This window comes from Cajanus cajan, chromosome 2 (assembly GCF_000230855.2).
Source record: "Cajanus cajan strain Asha chromosome 2, NIPB_CcT2T_4, whole genome shotgun sequence".
In the NCBI taxonomy this organism is placed as follows: Eukaryota; Viridiplantae; Streptophyta; class Magnoliopsida; order Fabales; family Fabaceae; genus Cajanus; species Cajanus cajan.
This window is the reverse complement of record NC_138518.1, coordinates 10,831,278-10,857,206: the sequence shown is the minus strand read 5'-3', so window position 1 is coordinate 10,857,206 and position 25,929 is coordinate 10,831,278. Positions and strand designations below refer to the sequence as shown.

The 25,929-nt window shown below is 30.9% G+C and overlaps 2 protein-coding genes across 2 annotated transcripts; both read right to left on the bottom strand.

Annotated features, from left to right (window-relative positions):
• Positions 1-545: 545 nt before the first annotated feature.
• On the bottom strand, positions 546-1,780 carry LOC109814931 (uncharacterized). The gene is made up of 2 exons (XM_020379470.3): positions 1,552-1,780; positions 546-1,439 (listed from the first exon to the last, which is right to left on the bottom strand). The coding sequence occupies exons 1-2, from the start codon at positions 1,709-1,711 to the stop codon at positions 829-831; spliced, it is 771 nt and encodes a 256-aa protein (XP_020235059.1). The 5' UTR covers positions 1,712-1,780; the 3' UTR covers positions 546-828.
• A 20,775-nt stretch (positions 1,781-22,555) lies between these two features.
• On the bottom strand, positions 22,556-24,610 carry LOC109814927 (uncharacterized). The gene is made up of 2 exons (XM_020379467.3): positions 24,173-24,610; positions 22,556-23,828 (listed from the first exon to the last, which is right to left on the bottom strand). The coding sequence occupies exons 1-2, from the start codon at positions 24,330-24,332 to the stop codon at positions 22,924-22,926; spliced, it is 1,065 nt and encodes a 354-aa protein (XP_020235056.1). The 5' UTR covers positions 24,333-24,610; the 3' UTR covers positions 22,556-22,923.
• Positions 24,611-25,929: the final 1,319 nt, after the last annotated feature.

Genomic DNA, 25,929 nt, shown 5'->3' with positions numbered 1-25,929 from the left:
GCGGATTGGATTCCAGGTATGAAAAATTTTAGACTGAAGGACCTGCCTAACTATAGAAGGACAACAGATCCAAATTACTTTACTTTTTGGTAGAATTTCTCAATGATGTGGTAGATAATTTGCACAGGGCCTCTCCTATTGTTTTAAACAGTTTTGATGAACTTGAGAATGATATATTGAATGCTCTCTCCTCCATGTTCCCTTTTCTTTACCCCATTGGTCCTATCCCTTCATTTTTTAATCAAAGTCCACATAACCACCTGGCAATCTCTGGAAGGAAGATACTGAGTGCTTTGAATGCCTTAATTCCAAGGAACCTATGCCTGTTGTTTATGTAAATTTTGGAAGCATCTTAGTTATGCCTCCAGAGAAATTTTTATAGTTTGCTTATTACTAATTACTAATATATGTATATATCCATATTCCATCCTCATGTTTAACTTATTATATCATAATCATATATATGTGTATACAACGATTCATGGTGAAAGTAAACAAGTTGTACGAGTGTATGTAGATACGAAACCAGGTTGGATAAAAAGCACTAGTATAAAAAGAAAATTATGGATTAATAAGGTGAAATCAATGATAAGTTGACATTAACTTCAATATCTCAAATAATTTCAAAGGATCTCCTGCATAACATCACTTCCCATTCCCAAGTGAATTTTAACTTCAGTTTACCTCATTATTTCTATTTTCTTTTCCTGCCAAGTATTTTTATTCAGAGGCTTACACCGGTTTTCCTGCAAGTATTCTATTTAATCAAGGAGAAGTGTCCTCGGAAGAAGCAAGGGATGTGCAAGAACCGGGTGTTCTTGGTGGGCCTTAAGGATGAAATGGCTTAGGGAAATGTGGTGGCTTTGGATTAGGACTGTTGGGAGGTAGAAGTGGACTTGGTGCTAGGGGTGGGTTTGAAGGTGGGTTTGGAGAGAGTGGTGGGAGAAATGGAATTGGTGGCAGTGGCGGTAAAAATGGGATTGGTGGGAGTGGTGGGAGTGGCGGTAGAAATGGGATTGGTGGGAGTGGTGGAAATGGTAGAAATGGGGTTGGTGGAAAAAATGTATCTTCAGCTGATTTTTTATCAGATTGAGATTCGTCTAAAGTTTGTGTAATGGTGTTTGGAGCACTTTGTTTGTTGTTACAAAAGTTTGGCTTTTTTATAGGCCTGAATGAGAACAAGCCGGCTGAGAATATGTGTTCTCCTTGCTTTGTTGTCTTGAGACTCATTGAAGAAGAGGTAGCAACAGAGGCCACAGCACAGTGAGGATCACTGCTACTGATCAACTTGAAAGTACATCTCTTGATTCTCGTTGCATCTTTCCTCACTCTAAAGGGTAGTTGCACTTTGAATTCCCCATGCTCATCTGTCTTCACTTCTTTCTTGAAACTTGGTACTATTGAATTCCCAACTGTGCATTCTACAGCTACTGAGACACCTGCACATAATAGAAAGAAAAAAATATATCAAAAAGTTCAAATGGCACCTGAAGAAAAATGATATAAATAATAAAACTGAGCCATGTCATCAATAAGGGAAGCAAAATAGACCTGAAATGAAATGGCTTCTTGTGGAGAAATCATGTTGAAAACATGTGTCACAGTAGACAGTGCCAACCACAACAGCAGAAGGAAGGTTCTTGTGATGGCTAGTCTTTGAAACACTACAATGTGTGAGACTCAGAAACAGAAACACAAGAAACCAAGACATTATTACAGGGTTTGTTATTTAGAAACTGCCTATGAGTGTAGGCCAATTGGTGATTGTATAAATAATGATTCTCTCACACTAGTGAAGCTGCAAAAAGAATTTATTTGATGCATTTAATTTAGAAACAAAGTCAATGATCCTATCTTAAAAATGTTGATTTCATTTTATTTATTTGCAAGTTTTTTTTATGTAAAACATTCCATTTCTAAAATTAAAAAAAAAAAAGGAAAATCAAATACACAATTATATTTCTTTCTTTTTTTCCCTAAAATAAAAGTTATTTTGTCAAAAATGTCTTTTTTGACCTCTATTTTATTTGTTTCTTTAAACCGGTAAGTTTAACATTTTAATTAATTTATATATATTAGTATCAAGCCATTTCGTGCCTCTTATTTTTTTTAAAAAAAAAATAAAGATAAAATAGAATAGATGATTATGTGTGATAATTTAGGAAGAACCTGAAACATTATTTTTCTCTTCACATTTGAAGAATATAATGATCCATTAAAAAGTAAAAAAAAAATAATTACAAACTTTGATACTCTTTTATAATAGATATAAATGAATAATAAATATTTATTATAAAATATCATTTTATATTAATGATATACAATAACTATTAATTATTATTATTATTATATAAGTTATAAAATCACATTTTGCATTAAATAGTTTTTTTTACACCATTGTATTAAATAGTTAAAAATGATAATACTAAAATGCCATCATTGACTTTTATTTTTAAATTTGTAAATTTAGCATATTAATTAATTTATGTATATCAATAACTTGTATTAATTATAAAATTATGTGCTATATTAATTGGATAACCTAATTATAAATATGTAATATGAATATATTAATTTTGAAATCGTAATTTATTTTATTTTACTTTTAAAAGATAAGTCACATGTCATTGTTGACTTTTATTTTTAAACTAGTATTTTTTACTTATGTAATGTATAGATTAAATGTTTATGATATATAACTAAAATTTAAAGTGAATTGTATATGTTTTAAAATATAAATTATACTAGTATTTTAGTATTTGCAATGTACATATATGTTTATTATATATAATATAATTAAAATTTATAATATATTATGTATAAAAATACTGTGTTTGTAGATTTATGATAAATAATTTATATTATAACAAAAAATATTTTTATATATTAGTAATTTATTTTAAAATATTAATATTTAATTCATAAATAAGTTTGATAAATATAAACCGAATTAGATAAGAATTTAAAAAAAAAAAAAAAAAAAGAACTTTACAAATTCTCTCAATGAAAAAAAATCCATAAAACACTTACACACAAAATAGAGATTTGTGTTTAATATATAGGGATTGATTTATAATTTGAATAAATAGATATTTTTAAATATATTATTTATATTTATATTTATAAAAATAATTTATATTGTAGCACAAGAATATTTTTATTTATTGATTATTTTAAAAGTATGAAAATTTAATTAATAAATAATTTTGAAAAAAATAACCAAATAAATCCTAATATATTAAACATTAACATCTTTATAATTTTTAAGAATGAGAGGGATTTTAGGAATTCTTTTAATTTTTTTATCTAAATTATTTTTTTTTATCATAATTATTTATAAATTAAATTTTAATAATTTTTAAATAAATAATCAATAAATGAAATTAATTTGTCATAAATCCCTCTCATTCTAAATTATTTATAAATTATTTATCATAAATCTAAAACATAACTTATATGTTTAAAATAACTATTTATACAAATTTTAAATATAATTTATATATTCAAATATGAAATTTATATATTTGTATATATAATTTATTATAAATTTAAAAGTATATATAATAATCATTTAATGTGCTCAATGCACATGCTAAAATACTAGTTAGATACGAAGTTAAGAATTTCTAAAATCTCTCTCATCAGAGAAAAGTTTTTGAAAATACTCTCTGCAAAATGATGATTTGTTAAGTTAAAAGACAATCCCTTATGTTTTATAAAATTTTAATGATAACAAACACTACATTTTTAATAAGAAAACGCACCGTAAAAGTTGTTGTTTCATACTGAGTTAAATGAAATAATGTCTATAAGACGAGGCTAATCAGACAAAGGATACAAATCTTTTCTAACAATCATCATTTATTATGACCGACGAGTTTAAATGTTCAAATGAATGTTTCATACCTTAATAGATTGAAAGTTGTTGTCTTAGAACTCACATTTTTTTAAAAGTATATAAAAGCATGAAGAGTAGCAGAACAAAGGACAATGTTCTTGGATTTCATAGAAAAGGTGCTAAAAAAGGATTGCATTCTCACTTGCATGCTAACTTTTTGCTTATTGTTGTTCTCGTTTTGCTACTCTTCTATGATAAGTAGCTTTATTTACCAAAGATAAGGATTTTGTTTAGGTTAAAGACATTAATCAAAGCATTTAATGCACCAACGGATACCTCTTCTCTCTAAAGATGAGACGAAGGAGTAAGGCAAAGCAGTTTTGTGAATCAAACTCAAAAAACTAAAATGTTCATCTCTTTCAAAGTTACTATATAAGAAACTCTAAAACTCGAAAGAAGATAGAGAAGCACATACAAAGAACAAAAGTGTAAATATGGAAAAACCATTTTTTATTCATCTTTTAGAAAATCTTCTTCAAGGGTCTTTGTACTGAAATGATTTGTTGTGATCACGTCTAAAAGAGATGATAATTACAATCTTGTAATACCTTCATAATCATTGTTATAAGGTAGAGCTTAGAGAGACTTATTTGTAAAAAAATACTTAGATAGTGGCTTAAAGAGGTCGGTTAAAGAACACTTGTTTGCATTAGAAGACTTGGTAAAAGAATATTTGTAACTTTGTTGAAAGTTAGTAAAGTTAGTGAAACTCAATCTAGTTAGATTGAGAACTGAACAGAACCTCGGTGGTTGAGGTGAACCACCATAAAAATACTGTTTTATTGATTCCTCTTACTGATCCTTCGTTTGTTCTAGATACTACTTCAAGAACTTGAAGACATACGATTTTTTGATATACACTATTTAACCCCCTTCTAGTATCTATCTTTTCCCCCATATAGTTCATGTTTTAAAGGAATTGATTTTCATAAATAATTTTGATAAATAAAAAAGAATTATATAACTTAAAGAAATATCCAAAAATCCTCTCGTCAAATAAAAGCCTCTAAAAATGTTCTGACGCAAGATAAATATTCGTGTTTAATATATATGAATTGATTTATAATTCTAATATTAATTTATTTATTTAAATCAATGACATATATTAATTAAAAATATATTTTTATTATATGGATATATTATAAATAATATTTTTTAACATGAGAAGAATTAATAATGCATATTTGTTATGAAAATATTTTATATTAATATGATATAAAAAAAATCTATTAATGATAGTAAAGTAAAATATATATTAAAATTTATATAATTTATTTAATAATTATTACATACCGAATCTTAGTAATATATATATATTATGAATGTTAATATAAACTGTTTTTTCCTTTAAAAAAAATAACCATTCTACGAAAAAAATATATAATGTATATATGTGTTTGTTTATTCCATTTTTTCATAATAAATTATTATAATATTTTAATTAATTAAATAGGGATAATTTGAAGGGAAAAAAATGAGAGTAGTTAATAAAAAGTTTTTTTAACTAAATTATTTTTGATAATTAAGTTATTTATCTTTTAAAATAGCTATGAGTAATTAATTGGGAATAATATATTCTTAATGATTAGATTAATATATTATTTTAATTGGGTTAGACTTTTACTGACGGGTTAGACAAAAGATAAAGTTAATATATTATTTTAATTCGTCAGTAGGATAGGGTTGTCTCAATTTTTGTTTGTAGTAGGCAAACATGTGTTCATTTTAATCCATCAAGACTCATGTTTTTCCGTTTCGATGCTTTGCAATGTATGCCAATGGATATACAAACACACTATTAACCTTGCATCTCATGATCCAAAGAAGGAGGAGTGCCAAAAGTTGTTGGAGAGGAGCTCGAAAATCCAAACCCAAGCTTTAGCATCAATTAAGACCAGGGGAGTGAAAACCTTGGTCTGGGATATGGGTTTTCTGTGGGATAGTGGAATTGACCCCAATCCCATTATTTGTATGTGCGAGGGATTAAACCTATGCATTTGTTGTTTGTGATTGTAAGTGCATGTATATATGTATATAATGTCTCCTTAGTTTTGTAAAAGTGCTATTGTGATATAATAATATTAATCTGTAAAATTGTATTTTTGACTTAAGTAGCCGTGATTAATGGATTACATAATTAGTTGAATGCGAAAGTGAGTTACCGATTGTAATACCTTGAATTTTCTACCAATATAATTATTTAATTATTATTTATTTTTATATTTATCGGGGTTATTTTCTTATAAGTTTTTTAATTAATTAAAAGGATTTTATAAAATATTTTAGAGGTTTTTAATAATTATGATTTTTTTAATTAAATAATAAATATTTGTAAAAATTATTTTGTATAATATTTATTAGAGAAATATGTATTTTATGACATTTTGTTACAATAAGTACTTGGAGAAAATATATGTTTTAATTATTTGTGTAATGAAATACATTTTGAAAAATGTTTTATATATTTTATTTTATTTATAATTTGTTTTGGGAGAAATATATTTATTATATATATATATATTATATTAATTAATGTATTTTATTATAATTAATGGAGTTTTCCGAATATTCTATTTTAATTATTTGATATAAATATATGTATAAAATAAGGTTATATGATGAAAGATTTTAATTGAATAAACTAAGGTGAAAGGAATTCGTAACTATGATTTATTTGTTTTATGGTAGGGTTAAGGAGTTAAGACGCATTACATCAATTTATGTTTTATGTTTCTCATTTTCTTTCTCTTCTGATTTTGTGCTTTGAAGAACTGGGAGAACTAGAGATCGCTAAAGATGACTCAAAGATCTACACCTTGTTCATAGAGGTAAGGGAGAGTGAGAAACATTGCTTTGTGTGTAAAATTGTATGTTGGATAGTAGGATTAACCCCTAATCTTATATTTCTTGTATGTCTAAATATGAAGGGTTTTTCCCAAATATATCTTTATCTTTCCTATTTCTCCTTGCATGTTCCATTTGAGGTAATATGTATGTATGTATTGGTAATTTTTGAAAATGAGCTTGAAATTGTATGTTTTGGTGTTCTTGTGGGAACCCTAAATGGTTATTGTGTAAGTAGTTAATAAAAGTATGTAATTAAAATGTGAAATTGAGGTTGGATTTGAGTAATTAATGGTATAATAGAGTAATATTAAGCTTTAATCGTGATTTTTACTTATTGGTTTTGAGTTTTCGGGTTTTGGGTTCATCACGTGCAATTTTTACACTTCGTTATAGTGAATTTTACCCCAGGGCAGAATTAAGTCTTGAGGTCAACATAAAAGCTGGAGATAATTGTTTTAGCTTTCTAAGAAAATTAAGATCAAATTGATAGAATATATATAACTCTAGATAAAATGTTTGCACTACATGATATCTTAGAAGATAAAGTTATGAAAATGTAGTTTGTGAATGATGATGATAGTTATGGTATGTGTTAATTTCTAAAATTTGAGGTGTTTTGGTGATAACAATACCTGAGGACTTAATGTGTGATAGTGATAAAAGTTACTATACTAGTTAATTATTGATTCAAATTCTTAGTGACGTTGATTTATTTGTGACTATTGTTAATGTGCTAACATATGATTAGATGATTTCATAATAATTCTTTCTTGAGGTGTATTAGATGATGTTGTGTAATCATTGTACTACTTATTGTTGATAATTGGTTATAGTGAATATGCCATTGATATGATATATTGTGAGCTATGTATAAGTTGATTGATGTGTATGGATCTTGTGAGGATCATATATATAATGAGAAGTTTAAACGAGGCTTAGCCATGATATGTTATGATAAAATGTGTGATATATGAATTAATGAGATCATGTGAAATGTTATGCGTAGAGTCTGTTTGACATGTATCATATATATACAAGTATTTTTTAGGGTATGATATGGAATATATTGTCAGGGAAGACCCTTTTATGTAAAAGCTTGGGGATGAGTTCTTAATAATAACTTGGTTGGGAAGTCCTAGTTTCCCCTTTTGTGTGCATAGGTTGTATCTTGTGTGACGGGGTAGAGGGTGTGTAACACCCTAGTTTTCATAAATTATATTAAGATATTTTAGAAATTATTTTGATATTTTGTATAAATATTGTAGACACCTAATTTTGTCCGGGGCATACAAACAAAGAAATGGACTTCTATTATCAAAAAAGGAGCTCCCAAAGCTTGGGAAAACAACATGATAGGACATCAGAAGGCTCAAAGCCCAATAAGGTTCTAGATTGGAACGGGCCATTCAAACACAAGTTGTTATGAGTAAAATTCGTATCCAAAATGGGTCGTTCCAATTTGGGAACGGGATGTTCCAAATTCACATTTTACCCATAACGGAATTGTCTAGAATGGGTCGTTCTGAATCCGGAACGGACCATTCTAGTCAGTTCTGATGTCTATAATTAGGTGCATCAGATATTGCTCTCGGGGGCTAGAAAATTCATCCAGAACTCCTTATAGCTTGAAATTTTTCTCTCTCTCTCTGTTTATATTTCTTGAGATCTATGAGATATTTGTGTAGTGTGAAAGGTTGTCACAAAGCACCTAAAATATCCATAGTGGAAGATCTAATAAAGCTTGCTACAAGTTATCAGCAGTTAGGAAGTTACCTGAGGCTACCAAAAACATTTCATGCTTCTGACTTCATTTTCCTTTCTACGCTTTCTAAAGACCAAGGAGAACCAATAGAAGGAAACCAACCAGATTCTGCTCTAGCTTCATCTTCTACTTATCAAGGTAAAAGGGGAGTGATAAACCTCGCTTAGAGGTGTGGAAATAATTATTGGGTAGCAGGATTGGCCCCAATTCCTTGCCTGATAGGAACATGCACTTTATGAAAATTTTCTGTTTTACTTTCTGAATGTTCTGTTGCGTTCCTTGTGTGATGTTGAGTGTAAATATGTGTTTAATTTTAAAAATAAACAAGTTTTGATATGAATTAGAGTGTTCTATGGGTTCCTATGGGAACCCTATGAGAAACAGGAAAATTTTGAATATTTTCTGTTTTACCTTTTGAGTTTTCTATTGTGTTTCCTGATGATTACTGGGCATGAATGTATATTTAATTTTGAGTTTGAATATATTTTGATAAGAATTAGAGTGCTCTGTGGAGATTATGTGAATATGATGAGACAATATGAAAAATGAATATGAGATATGAAATATGATGATATGTGACAATGAGACATGATATATGAGTAATTATGACAAGTAAAGTGATGAGTCCATGAAGTGTGAATGTGTGTGACATGCATCATGTGCATCTATGTGAAAGGTACGATATGGAGTACACCATTAGGGAATGCCCTCCTTGCGTAACAGCTTGGGGGAGTCCTAGGGGATAGTGCGGTTTGGATGTCTCGATTTTGTCCATTTGTGAGAACGAGACGTAACTTGCGCAGCTTTGCTATCCCGACCAGACCCTAACAGTACATCCTTCTAGTTGAGAGTGTATGGGTAGCTCCCTACATGTACTCCTAGACTACCTTAGGTGTGTTGTTTAGGCAGCACACCAGTGATATGTGATATGTGATTGGCGCCACATGCATGCATTTATGAGTCGAGTCCATGACATTATTGCATGATAAATGAGTGTGCATGTGATACTGATTGTGTATGTGTATTGTTTACATGTGATTTGTGCTTGTGACTTGTATTATGTTTGTTGTGTGTGTGTGTATGTTGTCTAACCTTTATTTCTGCACCTGAACCTGAGTGAGATGTTTCTCACTCCCCTGTTTGCTTTATGTGTATTTTTATTGTGTTACAGGTGATCATCAGCATGAGGATGTTGGTGATGGGGCTTAGGCTTCAATTGGGAGTGCTCTGATAGGATATGTAACATCGAAGCATAGTTAGGCTTAGTTTAGGATTTCATTATTGTTATTTTGTTTGGAAAAACTCATGTTTTATTTTCCTATAAATTTTGCATTTGGCAATGTTTTAAGTTTACGAATGTCAATTCTCTACTCTTATGTTAATGGAACCATTGTTTTAATTCTAAAGATTTTACTTAACCCAAGAAGATGTTTTTATAATTATTATATATGTTAGAGTAGAGGGTGTCACATTTAGTGGTATCAGAGCCTGGTTGATTCAAATCGGACGTGTGTGTTATGTGTTTATCATGATTCTATTGTGTACTCTGACAGTGTTTTGCTTGTTGTGTACTTTGATGATTCTTTTCTTTGTGATGATGATGATGATGATGTTGTTCTCTTTGTGTTGTTGGTATTGTGTTTAATTGGGCGTTTCTCTTCTCAGAATATGGATGGGAGACATGATAGTGTTAGCTAATGCCATTATGACTTCTCTTCTTCATTCTTATGATTGCTTATTTGTTTGATACTTCTTGCTTACGTAAGAAGTAGTGGTTGGATGGTATCGCTTGTATTGCAAGCATATGTGCGAGTAGTAGTGGACAAAATATTGTGCTAATCAACTAGAAACTATTGGGACTTTAGATTTGGTTGAGACATTAATTTTTCAAAGGTATTAAGATCCTATGGTTGGTGGAGTTTATGAAATCTATATTTGTAGCGATTGAATCCAAGGAGGTTGTATGTTGAGAATTGGAGTTTGGAGTGTTCTTGATGAAAGGAAGAAATGTTGGTGATCTCGAGTTTTGATGCTTGCATGATAACCTTTTATGGGTTAGATTGCATGATGATTTTATTTCAGATTCTAAGTCTTTTGTTCTGAATATGTGAGTTGTTTTGGTTTAGGATTGTAGGGGGAAGCTTAGACAGGGGTTTGGAAGTGTTTTAAAGTATTTTCGTGGCCATAGATTTTGGTACACTTTTTTGTTGTCTGGCGTAGGGGATGTTTTCGCTTCAGTTTTGTTGTGCCAGTATGAGTACTTTATTGACAGAATTAGCTTTTGTGATTTGCATAAAAGTTTTATCCTTGGATGTTATCTTTTCAATGGAATTTAAATCAGGTAAAATGGAGGTCTATAAATCTAGTTGTGGTTATGGCTGTCTTAGTAAACAAAGGTCTAGCTGTTAGCGCTGAATATATTGGTTATGGTTTTTGAAATTTTTAGCTAAGTAGATGACCTTTTTAGAATTTCATACCTTCATAAGAGTTGTAGCTTATTATCTTTTCTTTCTTTTTTAAGATAGGTTTGAGATCATTTGGATGAGTATAACTCGCTGCATGTCATTTTCTTTGGATGACCTTTTTTTACTCACTAGAAAACTTCCTTAGGCTAGTATAAGTGAAAGTATCACCTATAGTTCACCTCCGGTTTGCATTGTTGTTATGAGCACCACCTTCATATCCATCTTCCATAGTGGATTCAAGAATAGTAGAAACAATAGCTTCAGGAATATGAGTGGTTGGTTGACTAGCTTGATTTGCTCTGCTTCTCCTTCTTCTCCAGTTGCTATTATTCCTCCTTGTTGTGCGTTCAATTTCAGGATCACTCAATAGCTGCTCAGAAGAATTGGTCCCCCTAGTCCGGATGGTACCTTGCGTACAAGAGAAAATAAGAGACTAGAGCGCACAAGTCAGTTCAAAGAATTACATGCAAAAGTAAAGTGACAGTAAAAGTAAAAGGAACAAGTCATAAATAGCTGTAAATACTAAATTGCCTTAATTAGTCCCCAACAATGATGTCAAAAACTTATTGATGTTCTGTTTAGGGTTAGTCTCTTTTCTTGTAAAATGAAATTTAATTTCTAACCACAGACTAAAAAACATGGCAAGTGCATCGGTCATTCAAGTAATATATAAGATCGTATCTACAGGGATTAAATAAGGTAAAATAAGCATTTAATGACTATTAGTGACTAAAGAATGATTCCATGATAGAGGACCATCCTTGGAGCTTCGTGTGGGACCCATCAATAGGTCCATGGCTAGGAGATTGAAAGAGGATAGGGGAGCTAATACCCCTAGAGACATGCTTCTTGTGATTAAAGGATATTGATCAATCTCCTAAGCCTTGTTAGCATAGAATTTATCTTTTATGCCTATTTTGCCCTTGTCTTTATTTTCCCATTTTACCCTTGTATTTTGGGTATCTTAGACATAGGAACTATTTTACTTGTATTTCTCATTTTACCCTTGTATTTTGAGGTGCCTTAGTCATAGGATTTATTTTTACTTGTATTTCTCATTTTACCCTTGTATTATGGGGTGCTTTAGATTATAGGATTTTAATTTGTAGCTAGGGTATTTTATTAGGGTGAAAAATAGGCCTAGATGTATTTTTGGTGAGAATTGATCTATTTTTGGACTTGGAAAGGCTTAGGCCCAAGAGGAGGGTACCTAGGTTGCATGGTCTTATCATACACCTAGTTGTAGCATAACCAAGCCAAAGATTTCATCCTTGGCCACCAAGTAGGCATCACATTAGGGTTGCATGTGGCATGAATTTGTGTTGCATTTCCATTACATTTAGCATGGAAATGTGCACACTTTATGACCTAGCTATCACCCTAATTGTGTGCCCACCACCTCATACCATAATCTATATATACCCTAGGTATTGCTTCATATAATCACTTTGGAAATTAATATATTGAGAGAGCCTTTGTGCCTTGATATTTTCCTTAGTCACCCTTGGCTATTTTCGGCCAAACCCTACCTATCTCCACCTTGAAAGAAAAACCCTAGAAGTGGCCTTCAACTACCTTGGAGTGAGCCAAACCTAGAGTACCCCCCTCTCAAACCTTTCATCAAACACTTCATCCACACTTCCATTTCCGCCAATCCCTCCATCAAAGATGCCCTTGAGGAGCTATGATCCAACGAGTCTAAGTTGTCCCTTGCCATTGAGTGTCATCTCTTTATCAATGCAAGCAAGGATGTCATCATTCCATTTTGTAATTCGTGATGCATATTGAAGTAAATGTTATAAACTATTGTAAAACTAATTTTAGAAGAGAGTCTGTGTGCGTGGAAGGGATAAGAAATGATATTGTGGAATTGTGAAATTGTGAGGGTTAGACGTCACCGAACTACACTCTTATGAATTAGTTGTTCTCTTATTGCATACATTGTTTAGTCAACCTAAAAGTATACTCAAACCTAATTCCTTAGAGAAAGAGCCTAAGAACATATATTGAATATCAATCTCTTGAGTATCCAACATATGAACCGACATTAATGGCTAGGGATTGAGACTACTAATGGGCCAAACTCCATTCCTAGATACATTTCCCACAAGGTATTCTGTTTCAGAGCTGGTTTCAAGGGCTATTTTCTAATAACCAATGGACCCTATATATATCAAGCAATGAGAGATCAATCCAAAGCAAGCATTGAGAATAGAAACATAATACAACAATGACTGAAACAAGCATTTATCATTGTTAGGATAAATAATACATAATATTTTAGTTGGTTACATCTAACCCCAACAAAAATTGGGTATAACCACTCAAAACTATGAGAGCAAATCAAAAATAGAGATAGAAGAAAAGATGGAAGAACCGAATGAAAGACATACACACGGCATGGTCCCAAGTACTGGGAATTCCTTTCACAGCTCTAGAAATTACTCCTTGTGTGAATGAGGGAGAAACCCTCGAAAGTGTGTTCAAATACGAGTTGGACGAGTCAGCATAGGATTTATGCACCCGACACATTATACTTTCGTGCATGGCGTAATGTCTTCTAGAGAATAGTTGTTTTCTACCTCGAATCATGCCCGACGAAAATACTTACGCGCTCGGTGCAATAATGGAATATAGAGATTGGTCTTCTCAGCCTTGAGCACGCCCGAAGAAGGTATTGATACGCCCGACGAGAATTGCTTTCTCTTACTCATTAGCTCTTCCTTTTTGGCTCTTTCAAATTCCAATCCCATGGATCCTCAACATCAACTCTTCTACTCAATATCTACACAAAAAAGGAGGTGTATCAATTTATTTTCAGGTGATGTTTGGATTAGCTATATATGCACAAAAATTGAATCAAAAGAGAACAATTATATTGTAAGATTGAATGGAGGAGTTGAATTTTCTCAATAATTTGCATCAAAAAGTAAGTAGAAATGAGACTTAACACATGGCAATACCAATAAAGCAAATGTGCACTAATGTTTTTTTTAAATGTGTCAGGTGTCTTCATGAAATCAAAAGACGTGTTGGTGTTCAAAAAACATTGCGTGGAACACTAGAAAATCCAGAGACTTATCACCTCAGCAACAACTTTTCTCTCATAAATCCTATCACCATACCAACTCGCAACCATTGTACTCAACTCATGACTTGCCATACCAAATTCATGCTCAGTTTTTATTATTTCCCCATGTTTATAAATCTAAATCATCTCATCACTTCTTCTCACCAAACTTCTTCCACAAACTTTCTTAATATCAAATACTTTGAACAAATATAATTTTCTTTGAACATGTACTCTTCATTATGACTTTACAACTGCTTCATTTGACTAGGTTGACCGGGCATTTTAGCCTTCATCTACATAATTCTTATCGTCATTTTATGATGACAACTTGAGTCTCTAGCTAACCCATTCTAATGAGTTTGTTGATACGTCATCACTATTTGTTACTCTTTGGCCCATCTTCTTCGACCCCACTATCCACTCCACCTTCTCCACAAAACACTATTGGACCCTCACTCAATGGACAGTTTGTTGTCTTGCCTCAATATTGACCGGAGCTCAAACGAAGATGAAGCCTGATCTAGCCTTGACTTATTGTTGGCCTAGCTTTTGCTGGTGCTAAAATAGGGAGTTAAACTATAGTTTTACTTTCAAAAGTTTTAAATTCAACTCTTGTTTTTGGATTTACATTAATTTTTTCTCTAATTTGAATTAATTATGATACTATATTTTGTTGCTTTGACACTTTATTTTAGATATTTAATAAAAATCATTTAAGCTGTAATATTTTGATTATTTGATGAGATTTTTTTAAGCTCTTATATTGTGTTTTGCTCTAATTCTTGGCTTTTATTGTTTGATGAGAATTTTTCAAGCTTTGATACTTGTCTTAAATGCTTTAATATTTTGATACTATGGTTCATCATGCATGTTTTTAGAGGGAGTCCCCTATGCATTGCATATAGTCTAAGACATTTTATAAATGCTCTAATCATCTAAATGCTTTGTTTAAATCAAGATAAAACAAGGTTTGAAAAATCAAACAATCTCAGATAAATCTGTCAAGCTTTGATAAATTTAAACTTTTTCTCAACAAACTTTGTTAAATGCTTGAATATAAATAGACATGTTCTGGTATATATGCATCCTTAAATATGTTCAAAAGTTGTATGCTCTGATATATAGTTTAGATAAATGCTCTATGCTCTGATGACTTAGTCTATCACAAACATTATATTGTTTGTTTGATAAGACTAAGAAAATATGATGAATTACGAGTCACAAGAAAAATCTCAGCTTTATGTCAAACTTGTTCATATGATTTTTCTTCAAAATTTTAGATATATGATTTACATTAGTCTAATATAATCTTTTTAAATCAAAATATGTTTTCGTTATTAAAAATACATTCAGCTTTGTAATCGAAACCTTTTTGAAAAATGAAAATTCATTGCATCTAACCAAAAGAAAATCTCTTTCGAAATTAAAACAAGATTGAATAGGGAAGATTGTTAAGTCAAAGATAATCTTGGATCCCTCAAGTTTTAATGATAACAAACAAAAGATTTTATTTTAAACAAAATGAATTATCTATAAGATATTTTATATCAGACGAAGTGTAAAATACATATTGTCTATAAGATGAATAGAACCAGATGAAACATACAATCTATCTCATTATTCATTTGTATACTTTTAACTGAGACGAATAGTAAATTTGATTAAATGATTTATTCCTTAACAAATCTAACGAGAAAGAGGTCTTGGAACTCTAAAAACTCTATTAAAGAAGGAAAAGTCAAATTATCTATCATAAACAAAAGGAAAAATCTCAGATATCATGGAAAAAAATAGAAAAAGGTTTTGCAAGAACTACTCTATATTGATTTTAACTACTATACACTGACGTTGCTTCTACTATACTTATTTTGGAAAGAAATGATGATAAGTAGCTTACTAGTTTAGATAAGAGATACATGCTTTTCTGAAAAAGGCATTTGAAGCTCGAATTAAATGAAGCAACAATAATCACTAGGACCGGTAGTGAAGATAAACAAAGTAACTTGTGAAGCAACATGTGAGTTCAACTCAAATTGTCGCAATGTTCATCTTCTTTGAACTACTATATAAGGATTAAGTCTTCAAGAAATAAAAAAAAAGTGAAGCATATTGAGATACACAGAGAAGAAACTCACATACAAAGAAACACTTATTGTAAATCTATATATATATATATATATATATATATATATATATATATATATATATATATATATATATATATATTTCTTTGTAGATACTTGTGCTTTTGTTGTTGGTTGCAACATGTCTAGAATAGATGAAACAAGCTTGTAATCATCTATTACCTTTGTTGTAAGGGTTGAGCCTAGAGTGACTTGTTTAAAAGAATACTTAATGTTGAGCCTAGGAGGCTTGCTTGAAAGAATACTTAATGTTGAGCCTAGAGAGGCTTGTTTGAAAGAATACTTGGTGTTAATCCTAGAAAGGCTTATTTGAAAGAATACTTGGTGTTGAGCCTAGAGAAGCTTGTTATTCAAAGAATACTTAGGTAGTTGCTTGAAGAGGCAAGTCAAATACTACTTAGGATTGAGCCAAAAGTGGCTTGATAAAAGAATACTTGTAACTTTGTTGAAAGTTAGTGGAACTTAATCTTGTTGGATTGAGAACTAGATGTAGTCTTAGTGGTTGAGATGAACCAATATAAAAATCTTAGTGTTTCATCTAAATCTTCTCTAACACTTTGTCTGATAAGTTATTTTCTTTTCATTGTACAAATGTGTGAGTTTTTGATACACATTATTTAACCCCCTTCTAGTGTGTATCTTTTCTCCATAACTTGCCACTTGAAGGTCATAACCTTAGATGAACTTCTTGGAGCTCTAGGAGTTCATGAGTTCTCCTTAACAATAGGGACCACAACAAGGAAATGACACAATCACCTTGAAAGGTGGTAAGGCCAACAAAAATAAAAAGTGTGGGAAAGCATTTAAGCTTGAGTTTAAACCTAAAAGTTTAGATGAAAATTCTAAGTACTCTATAGATGATGAAATTTCTCTCATGTCTAAAAAGTTCAAGAATATGATGAAAAAGAAGAGAAAGATAAGGACTTTTCCTTGAAAGAAAGAGAGATCTAATAAGTCTAGTTCTTTAAACAATAGACACATCATTTTCTATGAGTGCAAGAAGCCTAGTCATGTAAAGGTTGACTGTTCCTCTCTCAAGAAGAGGTCGTCTAACAAGAAAAATATCAAGAAAAGCTTAATGGCCACATGAGAGGATCTTGACAATAGCAGCAACAACTCAGACGATGAGAAAGCAAACATTTGTTTATGGCAAACGCTAAGATAGATAAAGAGATAAATTTTAACCTAACTCTAGTCCATTTAACTCTGATGAGGAAGGGATGTCTTATGAGACTCTACTTTTTAACTCCCACATGATTGCTCTCAAGTAAAAGAAGCTTAAAGAAAAACTAAAGTTCATTGAAATAGAAAATCTTGAGCTAAAAAAATCTCTAAAGTGGAACTCCAAAGTCTAAAATAGAAGATTGCTAGTTTAGTTCCTTTTGAAATCTCAACATTGTAAACTAAAAATATTCAACTCAGGAAGGACCTAACTAAGTTTATAGAAGGGTCTTCTAACATGAATATGTTGTTAAGACATGAAAGTCTTCCATCAGAAAATAGTGGTCTTGGCTTTGATCTTGGTCCTAAGACATCTCAAACCATGCCTAAGTCTACCTTTGTTGCTGATAGAAAAGAAGTAAAACTTTTAAGCAGACGAAAGGGACAAACAAAGGTTGTTGGGACTAACAAGAAAGGACCCAAGAAAATCTAGGTACCAAAATCAAATCATTTCTATTGCAAATGTCCTTGGTGGGAAGAAGGACGGATTCAAGTTGGTACCTAGACAATGGTTACTCATGACACATGATTGGAGAAATGTCTATGTTTCTAAACCTCCAACCCATATGAAGGATCTATGTCTTTTGGAAGTGACAAAGGAAAAATAAAGGGTATAGGTAAGATAGGTAATGCATCCGTACCCACTACTCTTAATGTTTTATACGTTGAAGGGTTAAAGTATAACCTACTTAGCAAAGTCAATTTTATGATAGTGGTTATATTGTGGTCTTTAACCAAGACATACACATAGTTAAGCAAGATGATGGGTCTATGCTTTTTGCAACTTAGAGAAAAAACAATCTTTATGAGATTGATCTGAAAGAATACTTGGGTACTGGCTTGAAAAGGCCAGTCAAAGAATACTTATTCTAGAGCAAGAAGTGGCTCGGGAAAGAAATCTTGTAACTTTGAGAAAGTTAGTGGAACTTAATTTAGTTAGATTGAAAGTTGGACGTAGTCTTTGTGGGTGAGGCAAACCAGTATAAAAACATTCGGTATTCCATCTATTCTTTTGATTAGTCTTCCAGTACTTTGTCTATTACAGATACTACTTTACTCTCTTGCAAAAAGTGCATTTTTTATATTCATTATTCAACCCCCCTTTTAGTGACTATCATTTCTCCATATATTAGTTTTAAGTCCCTTACGAATTATCATACCATTAAACACTCAATTCACAAATCAATTTCACAAATATCCATAATTAAACACCCATCTTCATATTACTTTATAAAACAAAAGTTTTCACATAAACAACAGGCATTAACATATTCATGATCAAAATAATATATACAAAATTTATCAGGCATACCATTCAATTATAACATACTAGGATCGTACAAAACCTATAGAACACAAATTTTCATTTTACAGGTCAAAACCTAAATTCACCTAAGAGACAAATAAATAGACATAAAAGTTGGGTCAACTTCTTTACCCAATAGTTAACTTACACCTAAAAGAGAAGACTCGCAATCCCTTTATATCGATGAATACTTCATGAAGGATGAAGATATTTAAGGTATCTTTTATGGTTTTTCTCTTCCCATTCTTGAAATTAGAGCGATGAAGATCTTAAGTGTAAGCATAAAAGAAAACATATGTTTGACCCTTTTTTAAAAACAATAACCCTTAACCCAACATTAAATTTCTTGATTAAACTTTTTAACTATAGTTATAAAATATTTCCTTCACATTTTATTAAAGTAAATTACAAAACAAAATAACTAATATGAACCCTTATACTAAAACACTCCTCTTTCACCTCATAAATATTTATTATTTCTAAAACCCAATTACTTAATTAAAACACTTTTTTTTATTAATTTTGAAAACCTTAGGGTGTTATAAACAGTATGGGTATGCTTGCTTAGTAGTGATATAAATGAGGATATGATGTGTAACTTTGATGAATACATGTGATATGAATTATGCACCAGGTCTTGCCTAACATGCATCATGAGTATAATATTTTTGTCTAAAAGAGTACAACATGAAATATAGGCCCTTATTGTGTAAGCATAGGGATTCATGACTTTGGGGATTGTCAAGTTTTGTTGTCGTAGTTCTACCTGTTTGTGTGCATTGGGTGAAACTTGCGTGACACAGCTGTCACAATGTGTTTTGGTATATCTCTTCTTAGTATAAAGTGTCATGATGGGTTGCACTAACATGTTCTCTTAGGCCACTCTATTTGTGCCTCAAGCAGGGTTAAAGTGTTTTATTGGCGCCACTTGCATGTAGACTAGTAAAACCTATGCCCATAACTTTTGTGTGAATCTTGCATTGTTGATATCTTGAGTTATTTAATTTATACCTATTGTTAAGATTGTTTGTTGATATATGTTATGTTGTTTGTTGTGTGGCTACCTAGTCATATCACACCTCGATAGTAGAGTGAGATATTTCTCACTCTTTTTTCTTCTATTCTTGTGTATGTTTTACAAGTGAGGATCATCTTGATGATGATGCTGGAGATAAGGCTTTGCCCTTATGCTTTAATGATGGGTTAAGCTCTGATAGTACGTGGCATTAAGGCTTTAGTTTAGGATTTCATGTTTTCTTAGTCTTGGTCATCTTAGGACTTATGTTGGTACCTTTATTTGTAATGACTTTGTTATTAACTAGTTTAGCATTTCATTATGGTTTATGGTTTAAAGATATGATTCTTCTATTTAAGGGGTTTTACGAACTATTTTCTATTTATTAAAGTTATTTTTAGACTCTTTCATTATCTTTTCTTAATTTTTATGAATATGTTAACACATGTGATAGAGGATGTCACAACAATGATGCATGATACTATCATTTCATAACAAAAGTTTAGCTTTTCTCCTTACTAAGTAAACATTTTGCATTTGATTTCAAATCCCCATGTCAATATCAAGAAATTGTATTTACTTTATGAACTACACTTTCATATATTTCTTCATTTTTCCAATGGTATCCTTTCTTAGAAATGATCTTTAATTGCAATGTATAATCAAATCATGATCATAAAAGTCTAGAACGATTTGTGGATACAAATTATACAAATAACATAAATTTAAATGGTTGTAACTTTAAGAAGTGCATAACCTTTTATTTTTTACTAATTACTAATATATGTGTATATCCACATTATATCTCATGTTTATCTTATTATATTTTATCCATATATGTGTATACCATGATTTATAATGAAAGTAAATAAGTTGTAAGAGTGTACATAGATACAAAACAAGCTTAGATAAATTTCTGAATTCACACTTGTATAGAAAGAAAATTATAGAAAGAAACAAGCTTAGATAAGTTAACATTTACTTTACTACCTAAGATGATTTTAACTTCACTTTAGCTTTTTCTTTCTATTTTATTTTCCTGCAATTATTTATTAGGAAACTTATACAGATGAACTAGTTTCCCTATGAGCATTCTATATAAGAAGGGTTCATGGAAGAAGATGGGGGGTGTGCCAGGACTAGGTTTTCTTGGTAGGACTTAAGGATGAAATGGCTTAGGAGAACTTAGTGGTAGGTTTGGTGGGCAGATTGGACTATGTGGTGGTGGACTTTTTGTGGCAATGGATTAGGAATTTAGGGAGGTAGAAGTGGGCTTGGAGGTGGGTTAGGGTTGGGAGGGGGAAGTGGATTTGGTGGTAGAAATGGGATTGAAGGTAGTGGTGGAAGAAATGGAATTGGAGGGAGTGGTGGGAGTGGTGGTAGAAATGGAATTGGTGGAAATGGTGGAAGAAATGGGATTGGTGGAAAAAAATGTATCTTCAGCAAATTTTTTATCAAATTGAGATTTTTCTAAACTTTGTGCCTCAAAGTTTGGAACACTTTGTTTTTTGTTACAAAAGTTTGGCACTTTTAACGGCCTAAATGAGAACAAGCCAGCTGAGAATATGTGTTCTCCTTGTTTTCTCATCTTAATACTCATTAAAAAAGAGGTAGAAACTGAAAAAATCTGCGCTGACGTGTTGCATTTAGGACTCACTGGTTGTCCTTTTACTTAACAAGAGGAAGAAAAAGTTATTCTTATTTATCAAATAAATTTATACTTATATATTTAATATTTATAGTAATACTTTTTTTGTGTATCTGTATATAATATAGTGAGTGGAGTCAAGTTTGGGATGTGATGGATTTGGAAGACTCTCTGAACCACTACACTACATGATATTTTACTTATACATTTCACATATATATATATATATATATATAAAAGAGAAATTTATTTATTTTATTTAATAATTTTTATTCTACATCAAATATTTATAATTCATCATTTAAATTAAAAATTCTTAATACATAAATTATGTTTATAAATTTTTAAAAATTTTAAAAATTATTTAATTTTTTATTTCATTAATTCAAATTAGTGAGATCATAAAAATATTTTATATATTAATTTGAATATATATAACAAATTATCACATAATTTTTAAATTTTTTAAGAATTTATAAACTTAATCAATACATTAAGAATTTTTAATTTAACAATAAGATTATTAAAATTTAATGTAAAATATGTGTTATTAAGTAAAATAAGTCTACTAAAACTTACTTTTAAAATAAATTGACCCATATATATATATATATATATATATATATATATATATATATATATGATTCATTATTTAAAATTTGAGTAAAATATAGAAAATAGATACTAAGATTCAAACCATGTCATAAGTTGAAGCAAACTAATTGACCAAAAAAACTATATTTGACAACATAATTATACACTTAAATTATATTATATTTGTACTTATTGAACAAATTTATAATATAATTTAGTTATTTTATGTATATTATATTGATATAATGTTTTTTAGGTTTCTTGAGATATGATATAAATTTTATTAAAATTTATATATATATATATATAACAAAGTTTTTTTAAAAAAAAGTTATCTGTTTGACCTATGAATCATGCATTGACCCAATCCTCAAACTGATTTGATCCAATTTTTAATCATTTTCTATTAATGATTACTAATATATTATTTGTTTCCTTTTCTAAGTTGTAGTGGCTATATCTGCGACATATCTATCCCATGTTTTGTTATTTATATCACGATCCATAACATAGATATGTATATATATCATTATATCACGATTCATAGATAGTTGTACATTTATTAAAAAAGAAAACAACCAATTAACAAGGTAAAATCACCTCTTTGATTATTTTTATTTTCTTCTTTTATAAATATTTATTGAGAAATTTATACAAACTACTAGTATGCTAAGCTGCTGAGAAGCTCATTTTAATATTCTATTTCTAATACTCTTTTTAATATTAGTTAACTCATTTTAATACTCTATTTCTAATACTCTTTTTAATATTAATTAAAAATCACAAATTTTAGTAGTTTCGAATTCGATCACTTAATCAGAAAAGATCCATTAAATGAGAATTGAAACTTATAAAATTTGTAATTTTTACTGAATTTTAACTAATAATTAAAAAAAGTACTAGTAGGTGAGTATGAGATATATGATGGCTAGCATTCCTCATCTGTTCAATCAAGGAGAAGTGTTCTTAGAAGAAGATGAAGAAGGGGGTGTGCCAGGACTGTGAGGTGGAGGGAACAGAGGTGGGAATAGTGGAGGGAAAGGGACAGGGAAAATTGGTGCAGGTGGTGGAGGTGGTGGTGGTGATGGAGTTAAGCCAGGTATTACAATTGGTGGGAAAGGAGGAAACAAAGATGGTGGCCTTGCTGGGGGAGGCTGGAATGGGTTAGGGAAGAGAGGTGGTGGGCTTGGAGGAGGCTGGAATGGGTTTGGGAGAAGGGGTGGTGGGCTTGGAGGCTGGAATGGGTTTGGAATCAGAGGTGGTGGGCTTGGTGGTTGAAATGGGTTGGGAATTAGAGGAGGTGGCTGAAAGGGGTTTGGAATGAGGGGTGGAGGCTGAAATGGGTTAGGGATCAATGGTGGTGGAAAAAATGGGTTTGGAGGAAAAAAGAAGTCTTCACCTAAATTCTTATCTGGGTGAGGTTTGTCTGAGCTTTTTGTTGGATTGAGTTTCAACACTCTCGTATGAACTTTTGATGGTGTCAAAGGGTATGTATTTCTAGGAAGTTCATTTTTCTCATGAACATGTGCCTTGGAGTTTGGATCACTTTGTTTTTGGTTACAAAAGTTTGGTTTTTCTCTAGGCTTGAATGAGAACAACCCTGCTGAGAATGTGTGTTCTCCTTGCTTTCTTGTCTTGAGACTCATTGAAGAAGAGGTAGCAACTGAGGCCACAGCACAGTGAGGCTCACTGCTACTTATCAATTTGAAAGTGCATCTCTTGATTCTCTTCGCATGTTTCTTCACTTTGAAAGGTAGCTGCACTTTGAATTCTCCATGCTCATCTGTCTTCACTTCTTTCTTGAAACTTGGTACTATTGAATTCCCAACTTTGCATTCCACAGCTACTGAGGCACCTGCACATAACAGAATAAAACATGTGTTACAGCTTTCTTTCTTAGTAGGAATCGAGCAGAGTATCAAAGAGTTACAACAACTCACGCACACGGCTCAATTAAAGAATACAGTATCAAAGAGTTACAATAATTCATGCACACTGCTCAATCAACGAGTATAATATTGAAGACTTACAACAACTCACACAAACTACTCAATCAACTAAATTAATTCCTTTGCTATATGTCACTCGCTTTTGATTACTGAGTTAAATTCTTTGCGATATGTCACGAAGTTTAAATAGCACTTGCAAGGAAATGATATGAAACTGAACCATGACATCAGTAAGGGAAGCAAAATGGACCTGAAATGAAATGAGTTTTTGAGGAGAAATCCTGTTGAAAACAAGTGTCACAATAGACCGAGCCAACCACAACAGCAGAAGGATGCTTCTTGTCATGGCTAGTCTCCGAAGCACTACCATATGTGAGACTGAGAAACAGAATTACAAGGAACCAAGACATTATTCTAAGGTATGTAGTTTCACAAACTGTGTCTATGATGAGTGAAGGCAATTGGTGTTTGTGCTTCCTAATAAATAACGAGGCTAACACTATTCAATAGTATGCTCTTTTTCCTCTTTAACTGTCCTTTGTACTATCTTGCCCTCTATGATAAAGACAATTGAAAACAAGAAGCCAGACCAGGAAAAAGGCTATTGGTGCAATCATGCAAAAACCACCAAACTGTTGAGAGAAGTGATTTTAGTTTGCTTTACCACCGCAGAACACAACTTTGGTGGGGTGCGAAATTGGATAAAGATAGGTTCTTGGTTTCTGTTTGATTTCCAAGTTAACAAAAACAAGAAAAAACTAATATTTCTTTTGGTAGAGTCTATAGACCAAAAGGGTGGGAATAATGTAGGTTGCAATTAATCTTCTCTTGCCGAGTTCATACTTAAAAATTTAAATTTAAAATTATTAGTTAAATTAGAACAACTATATCACTTGATTTCCGTGTTTATTAGTTTGCAATTAAAACTTCTCTCATGATATTTAACACAATCACTTATTCAAGATTCTGTTTATCTATTGATCAGTCTCCATGAAACTAATATTATAATACATAGTGAATTGAATAGTATAATAAGAACAATAAACTTTGCTTGGATGTTTGTTCCCTTGTTGTTGGTGAGTAAAATGCCAAAGGAAGAGATGGGTCCTGTTGGTTCACGAGACTAAGAAAGTAACCACATAATCTGTGATAACGACATTTGACATTACTGATGACAAACACGTAGGAAATGTGTCTTTGCTGGAGTCACACTGAGAGCCAAGACAAAGCTTAACATGACATCTGTGAAGTTCTAGATGTCAGAGGCTAAGAATTTAGACAAACTAATGAACTGTGTTAGGATGACCTGTGAGGTGCATTATTATGTGATGCTGCATGTGACAATGTTGCTAATTTATAAATTATTATAGTTTTCGGCAGCTTATGACTGATTCTGTGACTTGAGGTTAAAAAAGTAGTATTAGTGGGTTTAATTCAATTTCTTTTGAAGAAATTTTTTAAAAAAATTAAACGTGTTTTCAAATAATCATTTTTAAATCATGGAATTAGCTAGAGTGAGAAGATATATATGTATTCATATTTGAGCCATACGGACAAATATTACGAGGTTCCTTTATTAAGTGATTCACAAATCTATTGATTTGAATTTTATGCAAAAATTATTATATTATATTAACTTATTTGTGATTGATTCGATGAGTTTGTTTTTTTGTTATGTTTCAAAATTGACGTCTATGATGGACTAAAATAAATGATGTCTATGCGCATGAAAGATGCAAAAAGTGTAGCTGTCATGTTTGTAGATTTTTCTTTAGGAGTTTAATTGCATATTATCTCTAAATAAGGAAATTTTATACTATTTTAAGAATTTTTCTATCAACATATATTTTTTGTCATAAATTTATGACTTTTGTCGATTGTAGTTTTGTTCACAAGCTTATAAATTTATTTATATATATATATATATATATATATATATATATATATATATATATATATCACAAAATCATCAAAAAAAATTTATGTTCACAGTTCTCTGCACAACTG

Excerpts from the sequence above, each read along its gene's own strand:
- LOC109814931 (XM_020379470.3), bottom strand. The coding sequence starts at position 1,711 with ATGTCTTGGTTTCTTGTGTTTCTGTTTCTGAGTCTCACACATTGTAGT. Across the intron at positions 1,440-1,551 it reads AAGAAGCCATTTCATTTCAG|GTGTCTCAGTAGCTGTAGAA; the intron begins GTCTATTTTGCT and ends TATTATGTGCAG.
- LOC109814927 (XM_020379467.3), bottom strand. The coding sequence starts at position 24,332 with ATGTCTTGGTTCCTTGTAATTCTGTTTCTCAGTCTCACATATGGTAGT. Across the intron at positions 23,829-24,172 it reads AAAAACTCATTTCATTTCAG|GTGCCTCAGTAGCTGTGGAA; the intron begins GTCCATTTTGCT and ends TGTTATGTGCAG.